The 22,749-nt window shown below is 46.9% G+C and overlaps 2 protein-coding genes and 1 long non-coding RNA gene across 8 annotated transcripts in view; 1 reads left to right on the top strand and 2 right to left on the bottom strand.

The window, feature by feature from the left end:
* LOC148144678 (uncharacterized) overlaps positions 1 to 557 on the bottom strand; it is a 92,637-nt gene extending 92,080 nt beyond the window's left edge. The window contains exon 1 of the mRNA XM_087975002.1: positions 430 to 557. The gene's annotated coding sequence lies outside the window, so the exon portion shown is untranslated. The remainder of the gene's footprint in view (positions 1 to 429) is intronic.
* LOC148144676 (uncharacterized) overlaps positions 1 to 21,677 on the bottom strand; it is a 30,573-nt gene extending 8,896 nt beyond the window's left edge. The window contains exons 1-4 of one of the 6 annotated variants that reach the window (XR_015751565.1): positions 21,558 to 21,648; positions 18,164 to 18,272; positions 12,011 to 14,065; positions 2,534 to 2,941 (exon numbers count right to left, since the gene is read on the bottom strand). Coding sequence is in view for 1 of the 6 variants with exons in the window: in XM_087975014.1 (XP_087831140.1) it covers positions 12,437 to 13,657 (1,221 nt within the window). In the remaining 5 variants the exon portion in view is untranslated. Of the gene's footprint in view, positions 1 to 2,431; positions 2,942 to 11,532; positions 14,066 to 15,645; positions 15,663 to 18,163; positions 18,273 to 19,547; positions 19,563 to 21,557 lie in introns of those variants that run through there. The other 5 variants (XR_015751569.1, XR_015751567.1, XR_015751568.1 and 2 more) reach the window with 5 other exon arrangements.
* Positions 1,266 to 8,648, top strand: LOC148144677 (uncharacterized). The gene is made up of 2 exons (XR_015751577.1): positions 1,266 to 1,369; positions 6,351 to 8,648. It is a non-coding gene; the product is annotated as an uncharacterized LOC148144677 (long non-coding RNA).
* Positions 21,678 to 22,749: the final 1,072 nt, after the last annotated feature.

The following is a 22,749-nucleotide window of genomic DNA, read 5'->3' as shown; positions in this document are numbered from 1 at the left end:
TGTGGAAGGACACTGAGGCCCCTTTGTATATCCACACAGCATTCCTGATGAAGGGCTCATGTCTGAAATGTCGATTTTCCTGCTCCTCTGATGCTGTCTGACCTGCTGTGCTTTTCCAGTGCCACACTTTTCGACTCTGATCTCCAGCATCTGCTGTCCTCACTTTCGCCACATCCCAATATATCACCATTTAAACAACGCACCTCCTTTCAGCAGTTATTTTTTCATAAGAGGCTATAACTTCACACTGTGGGACTGCATTTGCCGTGCGTTTGCCAATTGAGACTCAGACCTGGACCAACGTTTCCTGACTCTGTTCCCTCCCTGGAATCACACGCTTTCTTTTCAGTTGCTGCAAGTCAACAATTGAACTCCAGAATGAAAAAATGAAATGGAAAAGAGGTTAAGAAAAGAGAGTGCCGTACTCACAGATGGTGGATAGAGGAAGGAAGTTGTAGTCCGAGATGAAGCTCGATCTTCATTCGGAGAGAGAGGAGCAGCTTCAGAAGCTCATGGTCTACCTTCCGTTTTCAGACAATTGGGGAGCTCTGATTGGCAGGAGGACCAGGCTCCTTGCGGTCCTCCCTGGCTTCCCATTAGTCCATTTGAAGAAGGATTTGCGCCGTTTCTGCAGACAGTGAAGACAGTGGTTAACGAATATAAATGAGAGGAATAACCTAAGAGGGTTTGCCAAATATAAGGGTCAGGAGGAAGGGTCCCAGATAGTTGCTCTAACCGGTCCCGTAGCGGTGGAGGAGGTCGAACATGCCATTAAGGCGATGGACGTGAAAACCGCTGCGGGGCCGGATGGAGTGACGATGGGAGATATAATTAAAGTTTTCAATAAGGATAATTCGCTGCTGCCCAGGATATATTCTATTTGGATTATAAAGGGCAAGATTCCTGACCAACTTAAGGTCAGTAGGACAGTGCTTATTCCGAAAGTTTTGCTGAACCGGCGAACATGCGCAGTATGATCTATGGAGATACTGTTCCTGACGGATTTAAAGTGTCCAAATGTCACATTTTCTCCACCCTCCTCCCCACCTTCGCTCGACATAACTGCACGCACCCCTTGCTATTTTTGATGTTCATCTTACCTACACCCCTCATGATTTTATAAATTCAATGAGGTCACCCCTCAACCTCCTGTGCTCCAGTGAAAAGAGTCTCAGCCTCTCTTTCTAACTCAAACCCTCCAGTCTTGGTAACATCCTGGTAAGTCTTTACCGAACCCCCTCTAATAGTATTCTTCCTATTACAGGGCCACCAGAAGCGTGCTCAGTACTCTGCAAGTGGCCTCACCAACATCTTGTACAACATCTAAATGATGTCCCAGTTCCTTTATTCAATGGTGTGAACAATTAAGGTAAGTGTGCTGAATGCCTTCTGAACCACCCTTCCAACCAGTGATGCAACTTTCAATGAAGCATGTACCTGAACCCCCCCCCCAAATCCCTCTGTACAAGCCCTGCCCTTCCTTAATTCCTTGCAAAATGCAACCCCTCACTTTTATCTATACCTCTCTCATACACATGCTGTCTCTCAGACGTACACCCCGCTCCCCCCCAACACACACACACTCTCACAGGCTTATACTCCATCACACTCACTTTACCAAGCATGTGCACACATACTCTCTTACATGCACTCTCACACACGCACACGTACCTATAACGATGGGGTGAATTTGCATTTGCAGAGTTATATGTGCAATTTTGCGCAAAAGATGCACAATATGCAGTTGGTCAATCCATGTAATATTTTATAAATTCCTACTTTGGAAATAGAACAAGTCCGATTTAAGATTGGGATACTGACACACCTTTCATGCATTTTCTGGGCTGAGATGTCACCTGTTTTAAAAGAACCTTAAGTGATCTTGAGAATATGACTTAATAGTAGCTCTGGGATGTTCACATTAATGAACTACAACCTACAACCCATTCTAAAAGATGAAAGACTTAACAGCAATCTACATTTGTTCAATACATCATGTCAGTTGCATGATACTCGATCTTTTGCTATAAACTCTGTCTTATGATCCTGCACCACAGCTACCCGATGAAGGAAAGCTAGTGCTTCCAAATAAACCTGTTGGACTATAACCCGGTTTCGTGATTTTTAAACTTTGTCCAACCTAGTCCAATACCCGCACCTCCACCTTGTTTCTAGTGAACACAGCCCATACCTCCCAGTGCTGCCAGTAATCTGCCGAGGAAACGATGCAGTACCTGCACTCCTGAAAAATGTACAATTTCTAATGATCTTAACTACTAATTCACTGCTCCATCTGATACACGACATTGGAAACTCAGTGCAGGAGGCTGAAAGAATGAGCAGCTTTAAAACAAAAACAGCTTGGAGCTCATAGCTTTCATACTGCCTGAGCCTGGCAGTACGTTAAGGTAACCTTTATTGTGACCCAACATTGTTACAGCTTCAGATTCCCCCAGCAAAAAGGCAGAGAAAGAGTAGCTGATTTTTTTTTTAACAGCTCCGGGTCAAAGTGCATATATACCCGCCACCTCACTTTCTTTACTATTGGTCAGCACCGAGTTGTCCCTTTGTAATTGGATCCTTGGTACTTGTTGTGGTTCTGTTCGCCGAGCTGGGAATTTGTGTTGCAGATGTTTCGTCCCCTGTCTAGGTGACATCCTTAGTGCTTGGGAGCCTCCTGTGAAGCGCTTCTGTGATGTTTCCTCCGGCATTTATAGTGATCCTTGGTACAGCCGCAACCCGTAGGAAATATTGCCTCACTCAGCAATTTCAACCCATACATGTCTCCAAGTAAGTTTCTCTTTGCGCATTTGCTGTTGGGGGGGCAGTGTAGAGTCAAAAACACTGCTGTGCGTCTGGAGACATGTGTAGGCCAGACCGGGTAAAGGATGCAGTTGGGATGACTGAGTGAATCCTTTTCCTCCAATGACAGTTTCCTTCCCTAAAAAGGAAGTGAGTGAATCAGATGGAGGTTTTCTCCTCCCACCACACCTCCCCCCACCCCCTGAAAAATGGTTTCACCGTTAAATTCCGAACTCCAGATTTCTGACCAGATTCCAAATCCGCCATCTGTTAACGGGATTCAAACCAGTGAGTCCCCAGAACTGGGTTGATAGTCCAGTTGATTATTGCACTGAGCCGTTGCTCCTTCAATCCCCCTGCGATGGCACGTGAACTCGCTGGCGCCTCTGCAGGGGGGAGGAGTGGGTGAAGCTACTCCCGCACTCGGGGCAGCTGAAGGGCCTCTTCCCTGTGTGGACCCGCTGGCCTGGCAGCAGGGCGAAGGCCTGCATACAGCCCTTCCCACACTCAGGGCAGCTAAAGGGCCTCACCCCCGTGTGGACTCACCCGTGGGTCAGCAGGTGAGATGAATTTTTAGATTAGATTACAGTGTGGAAACAGGCCCTTCGGCCCAACAAGTCCACACCGACCCGCCGAAGCGAAACCCACCCATACATTTACCCCTTACCTAACACTACAGGCAATTTAGTATGGCCAATTCACCTGACCCTGCACATCTTTGGATGGTGGGAGGAAACCGGAGCACCCGGAGGAAACCCACGCAGACACGGGGAGAACGTGCAAACTCCACAATGTCAGTCGCCTGAGGCGGGAATTGAACCCGGGTCTCTGGCGCTGTGAGGCAGCAGTGCTAACCACTGTGCCACCGTGCCGCCCACTAATTGCTGAAGCCCTTACTGCACTCGGGGCAGTATAATGACCTCTCCCTGGTGTGACAGTGCCGAATAGTCTCCAGGACAGACTGGGCACAGAAGCCTTTCCTGCAGTCGCCACACTTCCACGGTTTCTCCATGGCCGAATCTTCAGTCGCACACACACACGTGTACAGCCCCTCCCTACCGTGAATTCCTCTTTCCAGTCTGTGTAACTGTTTTCGGCTCCACATACACTGTGCTGCAACAGTAGGGAGGCGGCAAGAGGGGGCAGGGCCAGGCCAACAGCAGGCTCCCACACTACACCGGAGTTGCCTTGCACAGTTTGCAAAACTCCCTTCCCCATCAGAGAATCCCCACAGTGTAGAAGACTCCACACCAACCCTCCGAAGGGTAACCCACCCAAACCCATTCCCCGACCCCTACTGCTCAACATTTACCCCCTGATTAATGCACCTAACCTGCACATCCCTGAGCACTCTGCGTAATTTCGTACTGTCAATCTACCTGAACCTGAACAAAGTTAAAAATTACACAACACCAGCAGTTTGTTTGGAAACACTAGCATTCGGAGCACTGCTTCTTCATCAGGTGGTTGTGGAGAATAAGATCATAAGGCACAGAATGTATGAAAAACATTAGTGTCCTGCCACTGAAATGATATATTGAACAATCCTGGATTGTTAAGTCTTTCATATTTTAGAATAGATTGCAGTAATCATTAATCTGTAAATTCCAGAACTTCCTGTCAAGCATCTTCATGATAGCCTAAGGTTTTCATAACAAAAGGTGACATCTCAGCTCAGACAATGCATTAAAGGTGAGGTCAGAGTCTGTCTGTCGTCCAGTTTCAGTCAGACTGGTTATAGAGTCAGCACGGAAACAGACTCTTCGGTCCAACTCTTATATGCCAACTAGATATCCCAACTGAGCTGAAAATGTGTTGCTGGAAAAGCGCAGCAGGTCAGGCAGCATCCAGGGAACAGGAGAATCGACGTTTCGGGCATAAGCCCTTCTTGGATTTCTGAAGAAGGGCTTATGCCCGAAACGTCGATTCTCCTGTTCCCTGGATGCTGCCTGACCTGCTGCGCTTTTCTAGCAACACATTTTCAGCTCTGATCTCCAGCATCTGCAGTCCTCACTTTCTCCTCCAACTAGATATCCCAACCCAATCTAGTCCCACCTGCTAGCACCTGGCCCATATCCCTCCAGTTGCCTCTTAAATGTTGCAATTGTACCACCTCCACCACTTCCTCTGGCAGCTCATTCCATACACGTTCCACCCTCTGAGTGAAAACGTTGCCCCTTAGGTCTCTTTCATATCTTTCCCCTCTCACCGCAACCCTATGCCCTCTAGTTCTGAACTCCCCCACCCCAGGGAAAATACTTTTTCTATCTATCCTATCCATGCCCCTCATGATTTTATAAACCTCTATAAGGTCAACCCCCAGCCTCTGATGCTCCAGAGAAAACAGCCCCACATGTTCAGTTTCTCCCTATAGCTCAAATCCTCCAATCCTGGCAATATCCTTGTAAATCTTTTCTGAACCCTTTCAAGTTTCACAACATCTTTCCGTTAGGAAGGAGACCAGAACTGCATGCAATATTCCAAATGTGGCCTAACCAATGTCCTGTACAGCTGCAACATGACCTCCCAACTCCTGTACTCCATACTCTGACCAATAAAGGAAAGCATGCCAAACGCCATCTTCACTATCCTGTTGACCTGCAACTCCACTTTCATGGAGCTATGAACCTGCACTCCAAGGTCTCTTTGTTCAGGAATACTCCCTAGACCTGAAATCCAAGCTGACGCCAGACTACCCTGTGATCAGTGCTTTGATTAGCAGTGCCAACCCTCTGCCTTTACCGAGCTTGCCATATGACTATTCCCTCTAGATTCAGGATCCAATCCTTGTCATCCTGAAGCCATGCCTCTGTAAGGAGTCTCAGATCATAATTATTCTCTTCGATGTGTACAGTCAATTTTGTTACAATGCAATGCACATCAGACATGCCGTTTCCAGTTTCAATTTTTGTGATCTTCAGAATCCAGTTTTGATCGCTGGTACATTTACTCTCCTTGTCCCTTTCTATTGTTCTCTGATCATTTTCCACATCACTACATTGCTCACTGGCCTTGATTTGGATTGGCCATGCTAAATTGCCCACAGTGCCCAGGGATGTACAGGTTAGATGGGTTAACCATGGGAAATGCAGGGTTATAGTTTCATAGTAATAGAAGCAGGAGTAGGCCATTTGGCCTGTCCAGCCTGTTCCACCATTCATTAAGATCATGGCAGATATATCCATCGATTCAGCTCCTCCTCCCTGCATTGTCCTAATTACCCTAATTCCCTGACCATGAAAACCCATCCACCTGTGTCTTGAATGTACTTAATAAAGCTGCCTCTCTTCGTTGGGCAGAGAATTCCATAGATTGACTGCTGTGTGGGAAAAGCAGTTCCTCCTCATCTGTCCTAAATCTACCCTCCCCCACCCCCTCAACTTGAGGCCTGGTCTCATCCACCAGCAGAAATGACTGGATAGGGCACGGCTTCATTCCCACAGTGCAATGAATTCCCACTTTCTACCAAAATCCCAGATGTACTCCCTCACTCAGTTGCTGTCTCACAAACGAAAGACTTCATTGTAACTTCTTTTAATCCCATTAAGGGCACAACATCTTGGAAAGCTACTCTGAAAGTCCAACCACACTTCTGCATTCACCGAAGACAATTACAACATGGAAACAGACCCTTCAGCCCAACTCATCTGTGCCTAACAAGATATCCTAAATTAGTCTTGTTTCATTTGTCTACATGTGGCGCATATCCCTCTAAGCTCTTCCTATTCATGTACCCCTCCAGATGCCTTTTAAATGTTGTGGAAGGCAAGAAAATAGTTTGAAGACCACGACAGAACAATTACAATCAGACAGCACTTCAGCGCAACTATTCCATGCTGACTATGTTCTCAAACTAAACTAGTGCCACTTGCCAGTTTTTGGCCCATATCCATCCGCACCGTGTCTGTTCATGTACTTATGGAAATGTCTGTTGCATCTGTGCGTGCATCCACCACGTCCTCTTTACATTCACTCCATACATGAACCACTGTTTATAAACAAACCTTTTCTGATTCTGTCCACTCCGTGAATTCATTCCCTTTCCTTTTTTTGCTGCAAGTCATAAATTGAAGCCCAGAATGAAAAAAATGGAAAAGGAGTTGAGAGGAGAGTGCCGTACTCTCAGATGGTTGACAGAATAAGGAGGTTGCAGTCTGGAGCAAACACAATCTTCATGGAGGGAGAGAGAGAGAGAGAGAGAGAGAGAGAGAGCGAGCAGCAGGAGCAGCTTCCAACGTCTGCATTCAGACAATAGGAAGGCTCTGATTGGCAGGAGGACCAGTCACCTTCTGGTCCTCCAGGGCTCCTGACTGGCTCTTTCACCCAATAAAGAAGCTCGTGCTTCCGAATAAACCAGTTGGATGATAACCTGATGTCGTGTGATTTTTAACTTTATGTACCTGAACTCTTCCCCACCCCACCCCACCCAGTGTCTCTGTTCTCCAACACGACGCAGGAGCCTATCATTAACTGCACAAGTCCTGCTCTTCCTTGTTTTAGCAAAATAAAACCCCTTGCCTTCATCTGTTGCTCTCTCAGACACGCACACACACTGTCTCACAGGCTTGTACTTCATCAAGCACACACTTCATTAGCATGCATAAGTCTATGGAGTGAATTTGCATTTGCAGTTGCACATATATTCAATTTTGCTCAAAAAGCACACAAACTGCAGGTAGTCAATCCATATAATATTTTATAAATTCCCAGTTTGGTTAATAGAACCAGTCTGATTCAAGATTGGGATACAGACTCGAACCTCACACCTTTTGTGCAGTATCTGAGCTGAGATATCACCTATTTTTATAAAACCTTAACCCATCTCGAGAAAGTAAATTAAAAGTAGTTCTGGAGTTTATATATTAATGAACTGAAACCTGCAACTATGGAAAATAAAGAACAATGAAAGCATGGGAAAGATTAAAGCATGAAGACCACTGGCACTCTGTGGAAGGCAAGATAGGATAAGCATAGTGGAATTTTCTTACACCAATTAGCAGAGTAAGGTTAAGACTGAAAGGTCACTATGGAGAGATGAGATAACACAAGTAATAAAGCAAGATTAGATTACTTACAGTGTGGAAACAGGCCCTTCGGCCCAGCAAGTCCACACCGACCCGCCGAAGCGTAACCCACCCAGACCCATTCTCTTACATTTACCCCTTCACCTAACACTACGGGCAATTTAGCATGGCCAATTCACCTAACCTGCACACTTTTTGGATTGTGGGAGGAAACCGGAGCACCCGGAGGAAACCCACGCAGACACAGGGAGAATGTGCAAACTCCACACAGAGAGTCGCCTGAGGCGGGAATTGAACCCGGGTCTCTGGCGCTGTGAAGCAGCAGTGCTAACCACTGTGCTACCGTGCTGCCCACTAAGTTTCTCTGTTAAGTTTCTCTGCAAGTGCAAGTTTCTCTGTTAAGTGTTATTATGACAGGATTGGGACAATAAGTATTTGGGACATGACATTAAGATATCTAATTAATAGTTAATAGAGTCAGCTTGAGACAGGAGACTATTGTGACAGATGGAATAGCTAAATATCTCTCATGACAGGTTAGTCTGGAATGCAAAGATCACTGTAGCAGAGTTAGCAATAAATATCTAACCGTGACATTAGAATAACATTAAGTAGAATGTACAACTAAAGAGATAATGGAACTAACATCACTGGTTTATTGTATGGCTAGAGTGAGGTACTTAGCTTATCATGTCCAACTATATTAATCAAACAGAAACATGATAAAAATCCACGGACCCTGAGGTTCGGGGGAATTCGAGAATCTGCTTTCTCAGTGTCACGGTTTTTTGTTTGCAAATAAAAGACCTACTTCTTGAAGAACTCTCTGCGTCTCCTGGTGGTTCTCTACATTTTCTCCACAACAAATTTGGCGCTGCGAGCAGGGTTGTGCAGAGACCCACCTGGACAGAGGGCGGCAGTAACAGGGTGCTTGTTGGTCCACCAGGGGCATTCCCGAGACTGACAGAATAAGGGTACCCAACAAAAGAACGTTAGCATTTTTGCTGTGAATTTGGACTATATTCTGTTGGCTTCGAGTGGTCCTGGGGGACTCAGAGGTGCAGGAACCTGCCCGAGGGTCTCTCCGATCCAAGATCCAAAGGCGAGGGGTAAATTGCAGCTGATGGAGACGTGGAGAATAGGTCAAGAAAACTGCATAGTGGGGTAAGGGGTGAGTAAGAATGGAACGTAGCAATTGTTGAGTAAAAATTCCACGTGGTGTATATAAGACCCTATAAATAGATAGGGCAGAATAAAGAAGGGGAAATTGTTTTACTGGAAGCACTGATAGACCTGTTTAGAAAATTGGCAGATTGGCAGTTGATGATTAAAAGTAAAATAGCAGAGAATAGTCATAGTGTTATATTGTTACTAGACTGTTAAGTGTTTTAGATAAGGCCTGTAGGATAAAAGGATTTTTGGAAATGAACAAAGGGTCTGTTTAAGTAAGGCTCTGGGTGACAGCAATTGATTTAAAGCAGCTGTTAGCAGCAAAGCTCTGTGTGTGTGAGAGAGAGCAGGAGCAGCTGTCGCTTGCAGAATGTGTGTGTGTATGTGTCTGTGAGAGAGATAGAGTTTATAGTTTAATCATTGTGATCTGATTTGTATGCATAATTGTTTGTGGTGGTTAAATGTTTATTTTGATTTTATTTTGCACTAAGAATTTAAGAGTTCTTTTTTGAGAGAACTTTCTCAAGAAACATTTAGTGATTGGTGCAGTGTTAGATTGGTTTAGGCTGAATTAATGAGAATAGATTGTTTGTATTAACTAGCTGCAACTGAGGACGTTTAGAAACTGAGATTGGGAAGGGACAATTGCAAGTTATAAAGTTAGGAATTGCTTATACTATTGAACAAAGTACTATCGGACTTGAATGGTATAAGCAAGTGATTTATGAGAGCAAAGACAATACATTAGTTGGACTGAAATATATCGTAGGATGGATAAAGGGACTGCAGTTGAGATACTGAGTGAGAAATTTCCAATGGCAAGAAATGATATTGTAAAAATTTCAGAGAAATGGGAAAAAAGAACTAAGGATTTATTGACTAAATGGCCAAAAGAAGGTACCTTTGATAAACATATGTGCATTGAGATGGAAGGATTAATTAAGAACTATAAGCCGCAAGATAAATCTAAAAATAAAAACCAAAAAAGGGATCAGGAGATGGAAATACTGAAACTTTTCAGGAACGAGGGTGAGGAACTGAAGGTAGCTTGTCAGGCACCTGTGGTGACCAGGAAAGCTGCAAAAGAACAAGCTGAGCAGTTACGGGAAACAGGAAAGCAGGAATCAGCTGCCCCCATCCTCTATACCCAGATGTAAAAGAGTTGAATAGACCTCCTCCCTACTTGAATGAAGAGGTATTGAAGCAGTGTCCAGTAATAAAGGGAACAGTAGAAATAGAGGGATAGTTAGAATGGTATGGAAGTGCGGAAGACAAAAATGAACTGAGGGAAAGAAGAGAAAGAGAAAAAAGGGACAGGCAGGAGCAAATAGAATCTATACAACGAGAGCAAGAAGAGCAGAAACATGAGATTAGTGTGCTGCGTGGGCTAAGGGAACAAAAAGCAATTGAGGAATACTCATTGCGATATGAAAGGAGGGCTGAAGAAAAAAGCTGTGAAAGTGACGTAAAACAAGCAGAAAGGGATGATGAGAGACCAGGAAAGAAAAAGGTCCCAGTATCTAAAGAATGGGAGGAATTAGAAATAGCATCGGACTCAGAGCCCGAGGGAGAATTATTGAGAAGTAGTGTTAGTAAAGGGAAAAAGGGCCAACAAGGAAGGATGCTCCTTATAAAAGAGGGGAGAAACCCAGCCTACATGCCTTGGGGAACTCAGGATCGGAAAGACTGAAGAATGCGCTGCCGGGTTTACATGAGGGAGCAGGAAAGTGGATCAGGGCTTTTGAAGATGAAACCACAGGGCGATTGCTGGCTATAGGAGACTTGAAGGCACTGCTGGTGAGGTTGGTAGGGCTCCCGAAAGTCAAAGGAAATAATGGTCCGAATCCACTTGAAAAATGTGGCAGACAATCCAATGATTGACGGGGTCGGGTTTGATCAAGTGAGACAGAATGTATGGCAGGCCTTAAGAGACTGTTATCCACCCAAAATGGACCCCCAGGCTCAGATGGGATCCACTGGGAGAAAGTGAAAACCTGGCTGCTTACTTGGAGAGACAGTTAAAGAAATGGAGACTGGAAACAGAGCAAGACATAGAGTCTAATCAGTTGCTGAACACAATGTTCCGAAATTCCATCAGAGGCAATGCCCTCCCAAGTCTGGTCAAGGCTGGGGGAGGTGGTGGGTCTGACATCATCAATGAGCCACCAGGAATTGAGAGATCATGTAGCTCATGCAGCTGAAAGGTTTCAAAAAGACAGAGAAACTGTTTGAACAGCAGGAGGAGGTGCAAAGGAAGCTGGCGCAAATGCAGCTCGAAGAGCTTAAAAAGAAGAAAATAAGACTAAAATGGTGTTGCCAGTAAGAACCGATACAGCAATCAACATTGGCGTGAACCAAGTGCCGGCGCAAGGGGGTTCCTATCAGGTAACCAGACGGGAGCCAGAAAGTCCCATGCCAGCAATTGAGGGTTTTAAGAGAAACTTTCCTGCAGGTGACTTATCCGAGGCAGGGCAGATTTAAACAACAGCCGAAACAGAACTGGAGTTCCCAAGGACAGGGACCTAGGAATGGTATATGATAAATAATCAGGCTCAAGGGGGCCCAGAAATGATGTGCTGGGGATGCCATCAACCAGGCCACTTTAGGAGGAATTGCCCTTATTGGACCGGACCCCCCTCTGCCCTACAGTGGGCCTAGACGGCAGGAATCCCCAGTGCCCACTTCCCAGACACCTACAGGCCCATATGGGATGTGTTAGGGATGCCCTGAGAACCTGGGTGGGAAAGGGCACTACCCTCTAGTAGCATGGGAGGCTGATCAAGAACCATTAATACAAGTTAATATAGAAGGGCGGCAGACACCGGTGATGATAGACACTGGAGCTACGTACACTTGTGTACAAACGCAGTGTGCCCCTTCCCATGTCAAGTAAGTTTGTTAAAACTGTAGGGTTCTCAGGGAAATCACAGTTAATCCTATTTACAACTCCAGTACTGCGCAGCAAAAGTAGCAATTTTTTCAAAACAGCTCAAGGTCAAAGTGCAACCCCTCACCTTCTTGATTATTGGTCACCACTGAGTTGTCCCTTTGTAATTGGATCCTTAGTACAGCCTTATCCCAGAGGAGGTATTGCCTCACTCAGCAATTTCAACCTGTATCCAAGTAAGTTGGATGAGTAGCGTAGAGTCAACCAGACTGCTGTGGGTCTGGAGTCACGTGTAGGCCAGACCGGGTAAAGGATGCAGCTGGAACGACGTTCTCTAATAACTGCTCAAGTCTTCCCTAAAAAAGAACTGAGTGAATCAGATGGGGGTTTTCTTCCACCCCGACCTCACCGACAATGGTTTCATCTTTAGATTCTGAACTCCAGATTTCTGACCAAATTCCAATTCCACCATCTGTCGCGGTGGGAATCGAACCCGGGATCCCTGGAACTGGGTTGATAGTCCAGTCAATAATGGCACTCGGCCGTCACTCCTTCAATCCCCCTGCGATGGCACATGAACTCGCTGGTGGCTCCGCAAGTGGGAGGACCGGGTGAAGCCCTTCCCGCACTTGGGGCAGCTGAAGGGCCTCTCCCCCGTGTGGACCCGCTGGTGGGCCAGCAGGTTGGAGACCTGGGCAAAGCTTTTCCCGCATTCGGGGCAGCTGAAGGGCCTCTCCCGGGTGTGGACCCGCCGGTGCCTCAGCAGGTAGAAGGAATCGCTGAAGGCCTTCCTGCACTCAGGGCAGCTGAAGGGCCTCTCCCCCGTGTGGACCCGCTGGTGCCTCAGCAGGGAGGAGGAATCACGGAATGCCTTCCCACACTCAGGGCAACGGAAGGGCCTCTCCCCCGTGTGGACCCGCTGGTGCCTCAGCAGGGTGGAGGAATCGCTGAAGGCCTTCCCGCATTCGGGGCAGCTGAATGGCCTCTCCCCCGTGTGGACCCGCTGGTGGGTCAGCAGGTGGGCGGAATTGCTGTAGGCCTTCCCACACTCGGGGCAGCTGAAGGGCCTCTCCCCCGTGTGAACCCACTGATGCCTCAGCAGGTAGAAGGAATTGCTGAAGGCTTTCCTGCACTCGGGGCAGCTGAAGGGCCTCTCCCCCATGTGGACCCGCCGGTGCTTCAGCAAGTCAGAGGAATCACGGAATGCCTTCCCACACTCAGGGCAGTGGAACGGCCTCTCCCCCGTGTGGATCCGCTGGTGCCTCAGCAGGGTGGAGGAATCGCTGAAGGCCTTCCCGCACTCGGGGCAGCTGAAGGGCCTCTCCCCTGCGTGGACCCGCTGGTGGGTCAGCAAGCTGGAGGAATTGCTGTAGGCCTTCCCACACTCAGGACAACTGAAGGGCTTCTCCCCTGTGTGGACCCGCTGGTGGGTTAGCAGGTGGAAGGAATTGCTGAAGGCCTTCCCGCACTCAGGGCAGGGAAATGGCCTCACCCCCATGTGGATCCGCTGGTGCCTCAGCAGGTTGGAGGCCTGGGCAAAGGCCTTCCCACACTCTGGGCAGCTGAAGGGCCTCTCCCCCGTGTGGACCCGTCGGTGGGTCAGCAGGTTGGTGGAATTGCTGAAGCCCTTCCCGCAGTCAGGGCAGGGGAATGGCCTCTCCCCGGTGTGGCTGCGCTGATGAATCTCCAGGGCAGATAGAAAATGGAAGCCTTTCCCGCAGTCACCACACTTCCATCGTTTCTCCACGGGGTGGGCATCCTCGGGTTTCTCCATGGCCGAGGTTTCAGCCACACACAAATGTGTGTGGAGCCCCTCTCTACCGTGAATTCCTCTTTCCAGGCTGTATAACTGCTTCAGGCTCCACACTCAGTGCGCTGCAATAGTAGGGTCTCTCATCCAGTCCCACGGATGCTGAAAACATGCTCAAACAGGAGCCAAACAGCTTTGCTCCTTCTCACAGAATCATAGTTGAAAACCGTTGTGGTCCCGATGGATTGAGTGACTGTCAGACATTGACATCAAAGTGAGGACTGCAGACGCTGGAGAGTCAGTGTTGAAATGTGCAGCGATGGAAAAGCACAGCAGGTCAGGCAGCATCTGAGGAGCAGGAGAATCGACATTTCGGGCATAAGCCCTTTATCTGTTGATTTTGAAACTTCCGTCTTCAGATCTTCAAATACTCTGTAAAAAGAGATTACAAAGGTCATCACTGCCAGCCCAGGGTAGAAATTCTGAACAAGGAATTCTACTTTCTGTGGAATATTTTCTTTTGTTATTCCACAAAATTGAAAGCACCATCCCACTCTCTCTCCCCCTCTGTTCTCACTCCGTTCTAACTAATTCTCCTGAAGGTGCTGATTCAGGATCTTACAGGGGCAGAAAAGCAAAAACGTCAAGACTGACTTCTCTCTGAATTTTGGATAATTCCACCTGAAGGTTAATATCTTTCACAACACTGGGATACTGCTGAGAGATAAGCAGGTCTGCTTTTGGGAAGCAAATAAAAACAAAGAGTTTGTGATAACCCCTTCCCTTCAGAGAATCCCCATAGTCTGGAAGCTGGCCACTCGGCCCAACGAGTCTCCACCCCGACCCTCCGAAGGGTAACCCACCCACACCCATTCCCCTACCCCTATTGATCAACATTCACCTCCTGATTAATGCATCTAACCTGCACATTCCTGGGCACTATGTAATTTAGCACGGTCAATCCATCCTAACCTGGACAAAGTTAAAAATCACACAACATTAGGTGAGTGTTCAATGGGTTTATTTGGAAGCATTTGCTTTCGGAACGCTGATCCTTCATCAGGTTGTTGCGGAGAATAAGATCATAAGACACAGAATTTATAGAAATGCATTATAGTGTCCTGCCATTGAAATGATATATTGAACAAACCTGGATTGTTAAGTCTTTCATCTTTTAGAATGGGTTGCAGTTATCATTACTCTGTAAATCCCAGAAATTCTTGTATAAGAATACAAGACTTATACGTGTTTATGTGCATGAAAGAGAAAAAAAAGTCTATTTCTGTGCTGTATATTTCTAAACTGTTTGATAACAGATGCTTTATTTCTGTTGCTGTCAATGTTGTTGTAAATCATAGCTGGGTACTAATAGTTAGATGTAAGGGAGACAAAATTCCCCAAGTAGGGCACCATATAAATCCCGGGAGATCCTATTTCTGGTTCACTTCATGAACAAACATTAAGCACGAGCCTGTATTCATTTGTAATTTTGTTCCATTATTCTTGTTTTATTCCCTGCAAGGATGTGGGAGAATTGTTAGATTTGGGTCAGCCATTTTGTCACATATTAAAAGTCTGGAAACCATTTTGACTCTCATCTTAGTGCCTGCTTGCTAAAGCTTATGTTTCCCAGGCTAAGCGGAGACGGTTGGCCTGCAGCTTTACTGCTCCCTGATAAACAAATTCTTTCCATCCCCCACAGTTGGCGAGTCAGGCAGGAGATACCCTGGTCCTGCCAGGTCACCGGCCGATATCCTTTGAGAGGGGAAATATAGAAGGTACTTGCTGCTTCTGTTGTGTCCAAAATAAAAGGGAAAGCTGGCCAGGGTCAAAAATGCTGTTAGAAATGCTGATACAATTCTCGCTACTCAGCCACAAGATACTCAACAGGGTCCTAGCATCTGGACATAATGTTGCTGAGAGCACTTGTGCTTTACAAAGTTAGTAATAATGAATTTGCTTGCCCCAGGGTTTTGAGAGGTGAAACCCTATTTGACAAACCCTGCACTCACACGGAGGTCCATGGCATGCTTCAAGATGCCTCTGATCTGTTCGAGTGCCCAACATTAGTTTTAATTGCCGAGTAGAAATCTGCAGTGAGTATAATTGCTCGCTTCAGGATGTCCAGACTTGAATGAATTCGACATACAGGACACATTGGGCAACTATTAAAGACTCCGTTGTACTTCCCCTGGGTTGTGGACTCATGTAGAGAAACAAATAACTTGATTGAAAACAGTGTTCGATTTGCAAATAGAATGGCTGAGAGGTATTTAGAGTTTGCACACTTGGTTAAGCAGCTATGCGTCACAGCCAGGATTTATGAGGCTCAACTCCCTAACTTGGGCTGTTCTGGAATGTGAGTGCCTCATTACCCTTGGAAAGTAGGAATAAATAAAAGCTGACAAACAGATATGAAGAAAGTTGGAGAATGTTACAGAGAGAGAGAGGTGCGTAGGGAGGGGGGGGGTCGTAGGCAGGCAGAGAGAGGGGCGCAGGCAGAGAGAGGGGCGCAGGCAGGCAGAGAGAGAGAGAGAGAAAGAGGCGCAGGCAGGCAGAGAGAGAGGCGAAGGCAGAGAGAGAGGCGCAGGCAGGCAGAGAGAGAGAGAGAGAGGCGCAGGCAGGCAGAGAGAGAGAGACGCAGGCAGACAGAGAGAGAGACGCAGGCAGAGAGAGAGAGAGACGCAGGCAGAGAGAGAGAGAGAGGCGCAGGCAGGCAGAGAGAGAGAGGCGCAGGCAGGCAGAGAGAGAGAGAGAGAGAGAGGGGTGCAGGCAGGCAGAGAGAGGCGCAGGCAGGCAGGCAGAGAGAGAGAGAGGGGCGCAGGCAGGCAGAGAGAGAGAGAGAGAGAGAGGGGTGCAGGCAGGCAGAGAGAGAGAGAGAGAGAGAGAGAGGCGCAGGCAGGCAGAGAGAGAGAGAGAGAGAGAGAGGCGCAGGCAGGCAGGCAGAGAGAGAGAGAGGGGCGCAGGCAGGGAGAGAGAGAGAGAGAGAGGTGCAGGCAGGCAGAGAGAGAGAGGCGCAGGCAGGCAGAGAGAGAGAGGCGCAGGCAGGCAGAGAGAGAGAGGCGCAGGCAGGCAGAGAGAGAGAGGCGCAGGCAGGCAGAGAGAGAGAGGCGCAGGCAGGCAGAGAGAGAGAGGCGCAGGCAGGCAGAGAGAGAGAGGCGCAGGCAGGCAGAGAGAGAGAGAGAGAGGCGCAGGCAGGCAGAGAGAGAGAGAGAGAGAGAGGCGCAGGCAGGCAGAGAGAGAGAGGGAGAGGCGCAGGCAGGCAGAGAGAGAGAGAGGGAGAGGCGCAGGCAGGCAGAGAGAGAGAGAGGGAGAGGCGCAGGCAGAGAGAGAGAGAGGGAGAGGCGCAGGCAGGCAGAGAGAGAGAGAGGGAGAGGCGCAGGCAGGCAGAGAGAGAGAGAGGGAGAGGCGCAGGCAGGCAGAGAGAGAGAGGGAGAGGCGCAGGCAGGCAGAGAGAGAGAGGGAGAGGCGCAGGCAGGCAGAAGGAGAGAGAGAGAGAAAGCCATGCAGGCAGAGAGACAGACAGATAGGGAGAGACTGCCTCAGTGCCAACACCCTGCAGCTTGCAGAAAGGTTAACACTTTGTAATCTGGTTTGAATGCACATTCTCCTGGGTCTGGCACTGAAATCACAGGGGAAGCCCCTGCTGAAGAGCACAAACTATGGTCTCAAATAGGGTACTCCCTCCACACCCGAACCAAAATCTGGGTGACCCCTGCTGGACTGGTTTGTATTCCTTCTTTGCTGCTGCTGCCTATTTTAGTTGATTATGTGCATTATTGTACACACTTGGGCAAGGAGGGAATGGTTAATACTCTGTTACAAACTTGTTGGCACCTGGATTTTCAGAAAGCAGCGAGGAAAAGAGCTGAAGCGTGTTTAACTTGTAAATTTTAGTTTGATCGTTCTGCCTTTCACTGCACTCTTTCTTATCTTTCTTTCACTAACTGTTTGATTGGGCCTGATAACCTCTAGTAAATGGGAATTACACTTTAATGCTTTTCTGTATACACAGTAGGTCAACCACTCTAGCTGCTGAGTATGTGCCCATATCCCCATCCATCCCAAACTCGTACCAAGCGAGCCCTTATGGAGTTTAAGCAACTTGCAGCTTTCTTTCCCCCTGCCTTTGGAACTGCTCGACTGGAAATCAAAGTCACCCCGCAGACAATCCTGTGCTCGGCTCAGTTCACTGTTGTGGCCCTCCTCTCCAGCGATCTCTCAGATGCCGAGATTTCCCCCTTACTGATAATGATTCCCAATCCCTGGAGCTGTCTGTCCCTGTCCTTACTGAACCCGAGGACTATCTGTCTGATCTCCAACCACCACCCCATGACAATCCCCCTTTTGCTGACACCCACAATCTCTTCTTTTTAATAAAAAGGAGGGACTGTGGGAGAATTTGACCAAAATTGCCACAAAACTGTGGCAAAGTCATTTTGTCACAAAGCAATGTTTGCAGTAAAATGTAGCCTGTTAACATAATGCTGTCTGAGCCCTGGCTAAGGAATTCTGTTTTGATAGCCTGACCTTGCAGCTGCAGACTGTCTCTGCTCCTCAGGCCATTAGACTGTGCTGCTTCATAGAATGATGGATTGGTTCTCTCTGTCCCTTATCAGTAATTCGAGCTGAGCTGAACCTGCAGAATAAGATAACATTCTGTTTTATAAACATTAAGAAATGTAGGTCTTGACAATGTATGTGAACCTTACAACTGCCCCTCAGTTGCATAATTAATGGAGAGTGGGCTTGTGTTTTACCATAAAACTTGTAACATTCTGTATTTTATTGGAATATGTCAGACTTTGTTTTGAACTAAGAGGTATTTCCATGGTCTCCTCTCCTGACTACTTTGCTTTAAACAATCTGGCACACGAGTTACTTTGCCCCAACCATACTAATAGTTACATCGAAGGGAGAGAGAATTCCTCAAGTAGGGCACTATCAGAATCTTGGGAGAGCCCTATTTCTGGTTTACTTCCTAATGAATAAACATTAAGAACGAGCACCTATTCATTTCTAATTGTGTTCCATTTTTTCTTCTTTGATTCCCTGCTCTGACTATACTCTGTCCGGTTGATTGACTGGCTGGGAGATTGTGAGTTGGGTTTCAATTGACAATGTTTTATTGTTCTGGAAGGTGTAAAAGGGGCTTGAAAGCTTCAGCAAAAATCCAGCAGAGCCGAGAACAGACTGACATCTTACTCTGTGCAAACAAGGAGATCAACAGAGGACAGAGAAATCAGGCCCTAAAACCCGAGCTGACACCAGACTACCCTGTGATCAGTGCTTTGATTAACAGTGCCAACCCTCTACCTTTACCTCGCTTCCCGTCTGACTACCCCCTCGATATTCAGGATCCAATCCTTGTCATCCTGAAGCCATGTCTTTGTAAGGAGTCTCCGATCATTATTGTTCTTTTCGGTGTGTGCAGTCAATTCATTCACTTTTGTTGCAATGCAGCACACATTCAGAAACATTGTTTTTAGTTTCAATTTTTGTGATCTTTAGAATCCAGTTTTGATTGCTGGAATATTTACTCTCCTTGTCCCTTTCTCACGTTCTCTGATATTTATTTTCCACATCACTACATTGCTCACCGGCCTGGATTTGGATTGGCTATGCTAAATTGCCTATAGTGTCCAGGGATGTGCAGGTTAGGTGGGTTAGCCATGGGAAATGAAGGGTTATAGTTTCATTGTAATAGAAGCAGGAGTAGGTCATTTGGCCCATCCAGCCTGCTCCGCCATTCATTTAGATCAGAGCTGATCTATCCATAGACTCAGCTCCTCCTCCCTGCAATGTCGCAACTACCCTTCATTCCTCTATCATTGCAAATACCCATTCAACTGTGATTTGAATATACTTAACGAAGCTGCCTGTACTGCTTCCTTGGGCTTCCTTCACTACTCACCAGGAAAAGGAGCTCCTCTTCATCTTCACACCGAACGCCACCTTCACTATCCTATCCAACTGAGACTGCATTTTCACGGAACTATGAACCTGCACTCCAAGGTCTCTTTGTTCTACAACACTCCCCTTAACTGTGTCAGTCCTGTCTGGATTGCTTGACCAAAATATAACACCTCAACCTCTCAAAATTAAACTCCATCTACCAGTCCTCAGCTAATTCTAATTTATAGCAAATCTCTTTCCTCTCTTATTCCCTCCAAGCTGAAAATCTCTATCCCACACACTCTCCCTCCATTCTCAATTTGCTGAACCTAATCCCTGCTGTACATCATCCTGAAGGGTCTGGTTCATGCTGGTTAACAGGCCTACACATTGAAACATACAGAATCCTGAACGGCCTGGACAGAGTGGTGTTGGAAGGATGTTTCCATTGATAGGAGAGACTAGAACCTAAGGGCCCAGCCTTAATGTGAAGGGAAAACCTTTGAGAACAGAGATAAGGAGAAACCTGTTCAGCCAGAGAGTAGTGAATCTATGGAACTCACTGCCACAGAAGGCTGTGGAGGATCCAGGTCACTAAGGATATTTAAGACTGAGATAGATAGGTTTGAGAATAAAGGGGGAATCAAGGGTTATGGGGAGACACAGGAAAATGGGGTTGAGAAACCGAGCAGCCATGATTAAATGGCGGAGCACACCCGATGGGCTGAATGGCCTCATTTCTGCTCCTGTGTCTTATGGTCTCTTGCTGTCCTGGACACAGAGAATTGGGAGCAGGAGTAGGCCATTTGGTCTTCTGATCTTGCACCAGCATTGAACAGATCATAACTGGATATGAATCTCCCAACATCTTGGTGCATAGGCAGGGACTTTTTTTCACTGGAGCACAGGAGGTTGAGCGTTGACATTCGAGAGATTTATAAAATCATGAGGGACATAGATGAGGTGAACGGCGGGTATCCTTTCCAGAGGGTGGGGGGTTTCAAGATTAGGCAGCAAATGTGAAGGTGAGAGGAGACAGATTTTAAAAAGGCAGGTGGGGCATCTTTTTGTACATGGAGAGTGGTTTGTGTGTGGAATGAATGTCCAGAGGAAATGGTGGATGTAGGTACAGTTACAACATTTAAAAGACATTTGAATAAGTACATGAATACAAAAGGTTCAGAGGAATATGGGCCAAACACAGGCAGGTGGAACTAGTTTAAGTTTGTGAATATAGTTAGCATGAACTTGTTGGACTGGAGGGTCTGCTTCTGTGCTGTATGACTCGAACTGTTCTGTACTGGTCTTAAAACCATGTTCTTGCCTTCCCTTCCCCTATAACCGTCCACTTTGTTGTTCAAAAATCAGATGAACTCAGCCTTGAATATATTCAATGACCCCCTAACTGCAGGAAGATATCCCCACTTCCGATCCGAATTCCTTTTGCTGATTGCTTGCTGCACCTGTCTGACAACTGGCAGTGACTGGTGTAGGAGGACACTGAGGCCCCTTTGTCCATCCACACATCATTCCTGAAGAAGGGCTCGGGCCAGAAACATCAACTCTCCTGCTGCTTGGATGCTCTCTGACCTGCTGTGCTTTTCCAGCGCCACACTTTTCAACTCCGATCTCCAACATCTGCAGTCCTCACTTTCTCCATATCCCAATAAATCGCCATTTAAACAATACACCTCCTTTATGCTTTTTTTCCCCACAGCGAAGGCTATAACTTCACATTGTGGTACTGTATTTGTCATGTGTTTGACAGTTGTGGTCTTCTCTACACCAGGAAGACCGAGCATAAACTCGGGGAATGGTTCACAGAGCATCGCAGCCAGGTCCACAGAGGCCGTCCGGACTTCCCAGTCACCACCCATTTTAATTCCCCTTCCCATTGTGTTCTTCCAGCCTCCTGTCTGTTTTCCAGTGTCTCTCCTCCCTGGATTCAATCCCGTTCCTTTCAGTTGCTGCAAGTCAACAACTGAACCCGAGAATGAAAAAAAAATGAAAAAGGGAGTGCTGTACTCACAGATGTTGGACAGAGGAACGAAGTTGCAGTCTGGACTGAAGCTCAGGGAGACAGAAACAGCAGCAGCACCAGCTTCAGAAGCTCATGGTCTACCTTCCGCTTTCAGACAATGGAGGGGGGGGGGGGGGGGGGGAGGGAGAGAGGGCTGGGCTTTGATTGGCAGGAGGACCACGCTCCTTCCTGTATTCCAGGGCTCACTATTGGTCCGTCAAAACAAGGTCGCCCGCCTTTTCAGCAAACAGCAATGAGCATGCGCAATGTTTTGCTGACACTAGCAAACCTGCGTACTACTTGCTAACACCGATGAGCATGCGTAGTGTGCCCTGTGGACAGATTGTAAGTGTTCAAATGCCAACAAAATAAATAAAGAGTGGAGCCGCAATTTTTTTTATTCTATGTGGCTCGACATTTTTATCCCCTTTGTGTTTTTATGTCTCTTCCCCATTGTGGGGGGAGGTGGGAGTCCAAAACTAGAGGGCAGAGGTTCAGGGTTAGAGGGGAGAGATTTATGAGGGACCTCAGGGCAACATTTTCACACAGAGGGTGATGTGTGTGTATAGAACGAGCTGCCGGAAGAAGTGGTGGAGGCTGTTACAATTCCAACATTTAAAAGGCATTTGGATGGTGGTATGAATAGGAAAGGTTTAGAGGGAATATGGGGCATAAACTGGCAAATGGGTCACTAGATGAATTGAGGATATCTGGTTGGCCTGGACTGAAGGATTTGTGGCTGTGCTCTGTAACTCAATTTCAACACAGTCAGAACCAATTTCACAAGACGAGGAATAGGCCATTCACCCCCTACAGCCAGTCCTGAGCTGTGGCCTAACTCCACATATTTGAATGCAAGTTTCAAAGATTTTACAGCTCTTAAAAAATTGAACATGCTTTCAGACTTTAATGATGTTTCTGAATGAGAATAGCTAAAATGATACAAATGTAAAAGATCAGTAATTTCAGAATGTAATTGAAATGCAGAGCTTTTCTAACAGTAGGTGTGACTTCTGTCTGTGTCCCAATGTCAAGTCAGCCTGATGTTTAAATTACTTTCTCGAATGTAATTGAAAACAAATTCTGGGATTAACATACCAAAGAACAGAAACCCATTCTAAAAGATGAAAGATTTAATCTAAACTTCTTTAATGCATCACATCTCCGTGACACTCAATTCCTTTGGCTATACGTTCTGTGC

Source organism: Chiloscyllium plagiosum, unplaced genomic scaffold, assembly GCF_037043375.1.
Source record: "Chiloscyllium plagiosum isolate Xiang-an unplaced genomic scaffold, Cpla_swu_hap1 HiC_scaffold_27, whole genome shotgun sequence".
NCBI lineage: Eukaryota > Metazoa > Chordata > Chondrichthyes > Orectolobiformes > Hemiscylliidae > Chiloscyllium > Chiloscyllium plagiosum.
Note: the sequence above shows the minus strand (reverse complement) of the source record. Positions and strands in the feature narration are given on the sequence as shown.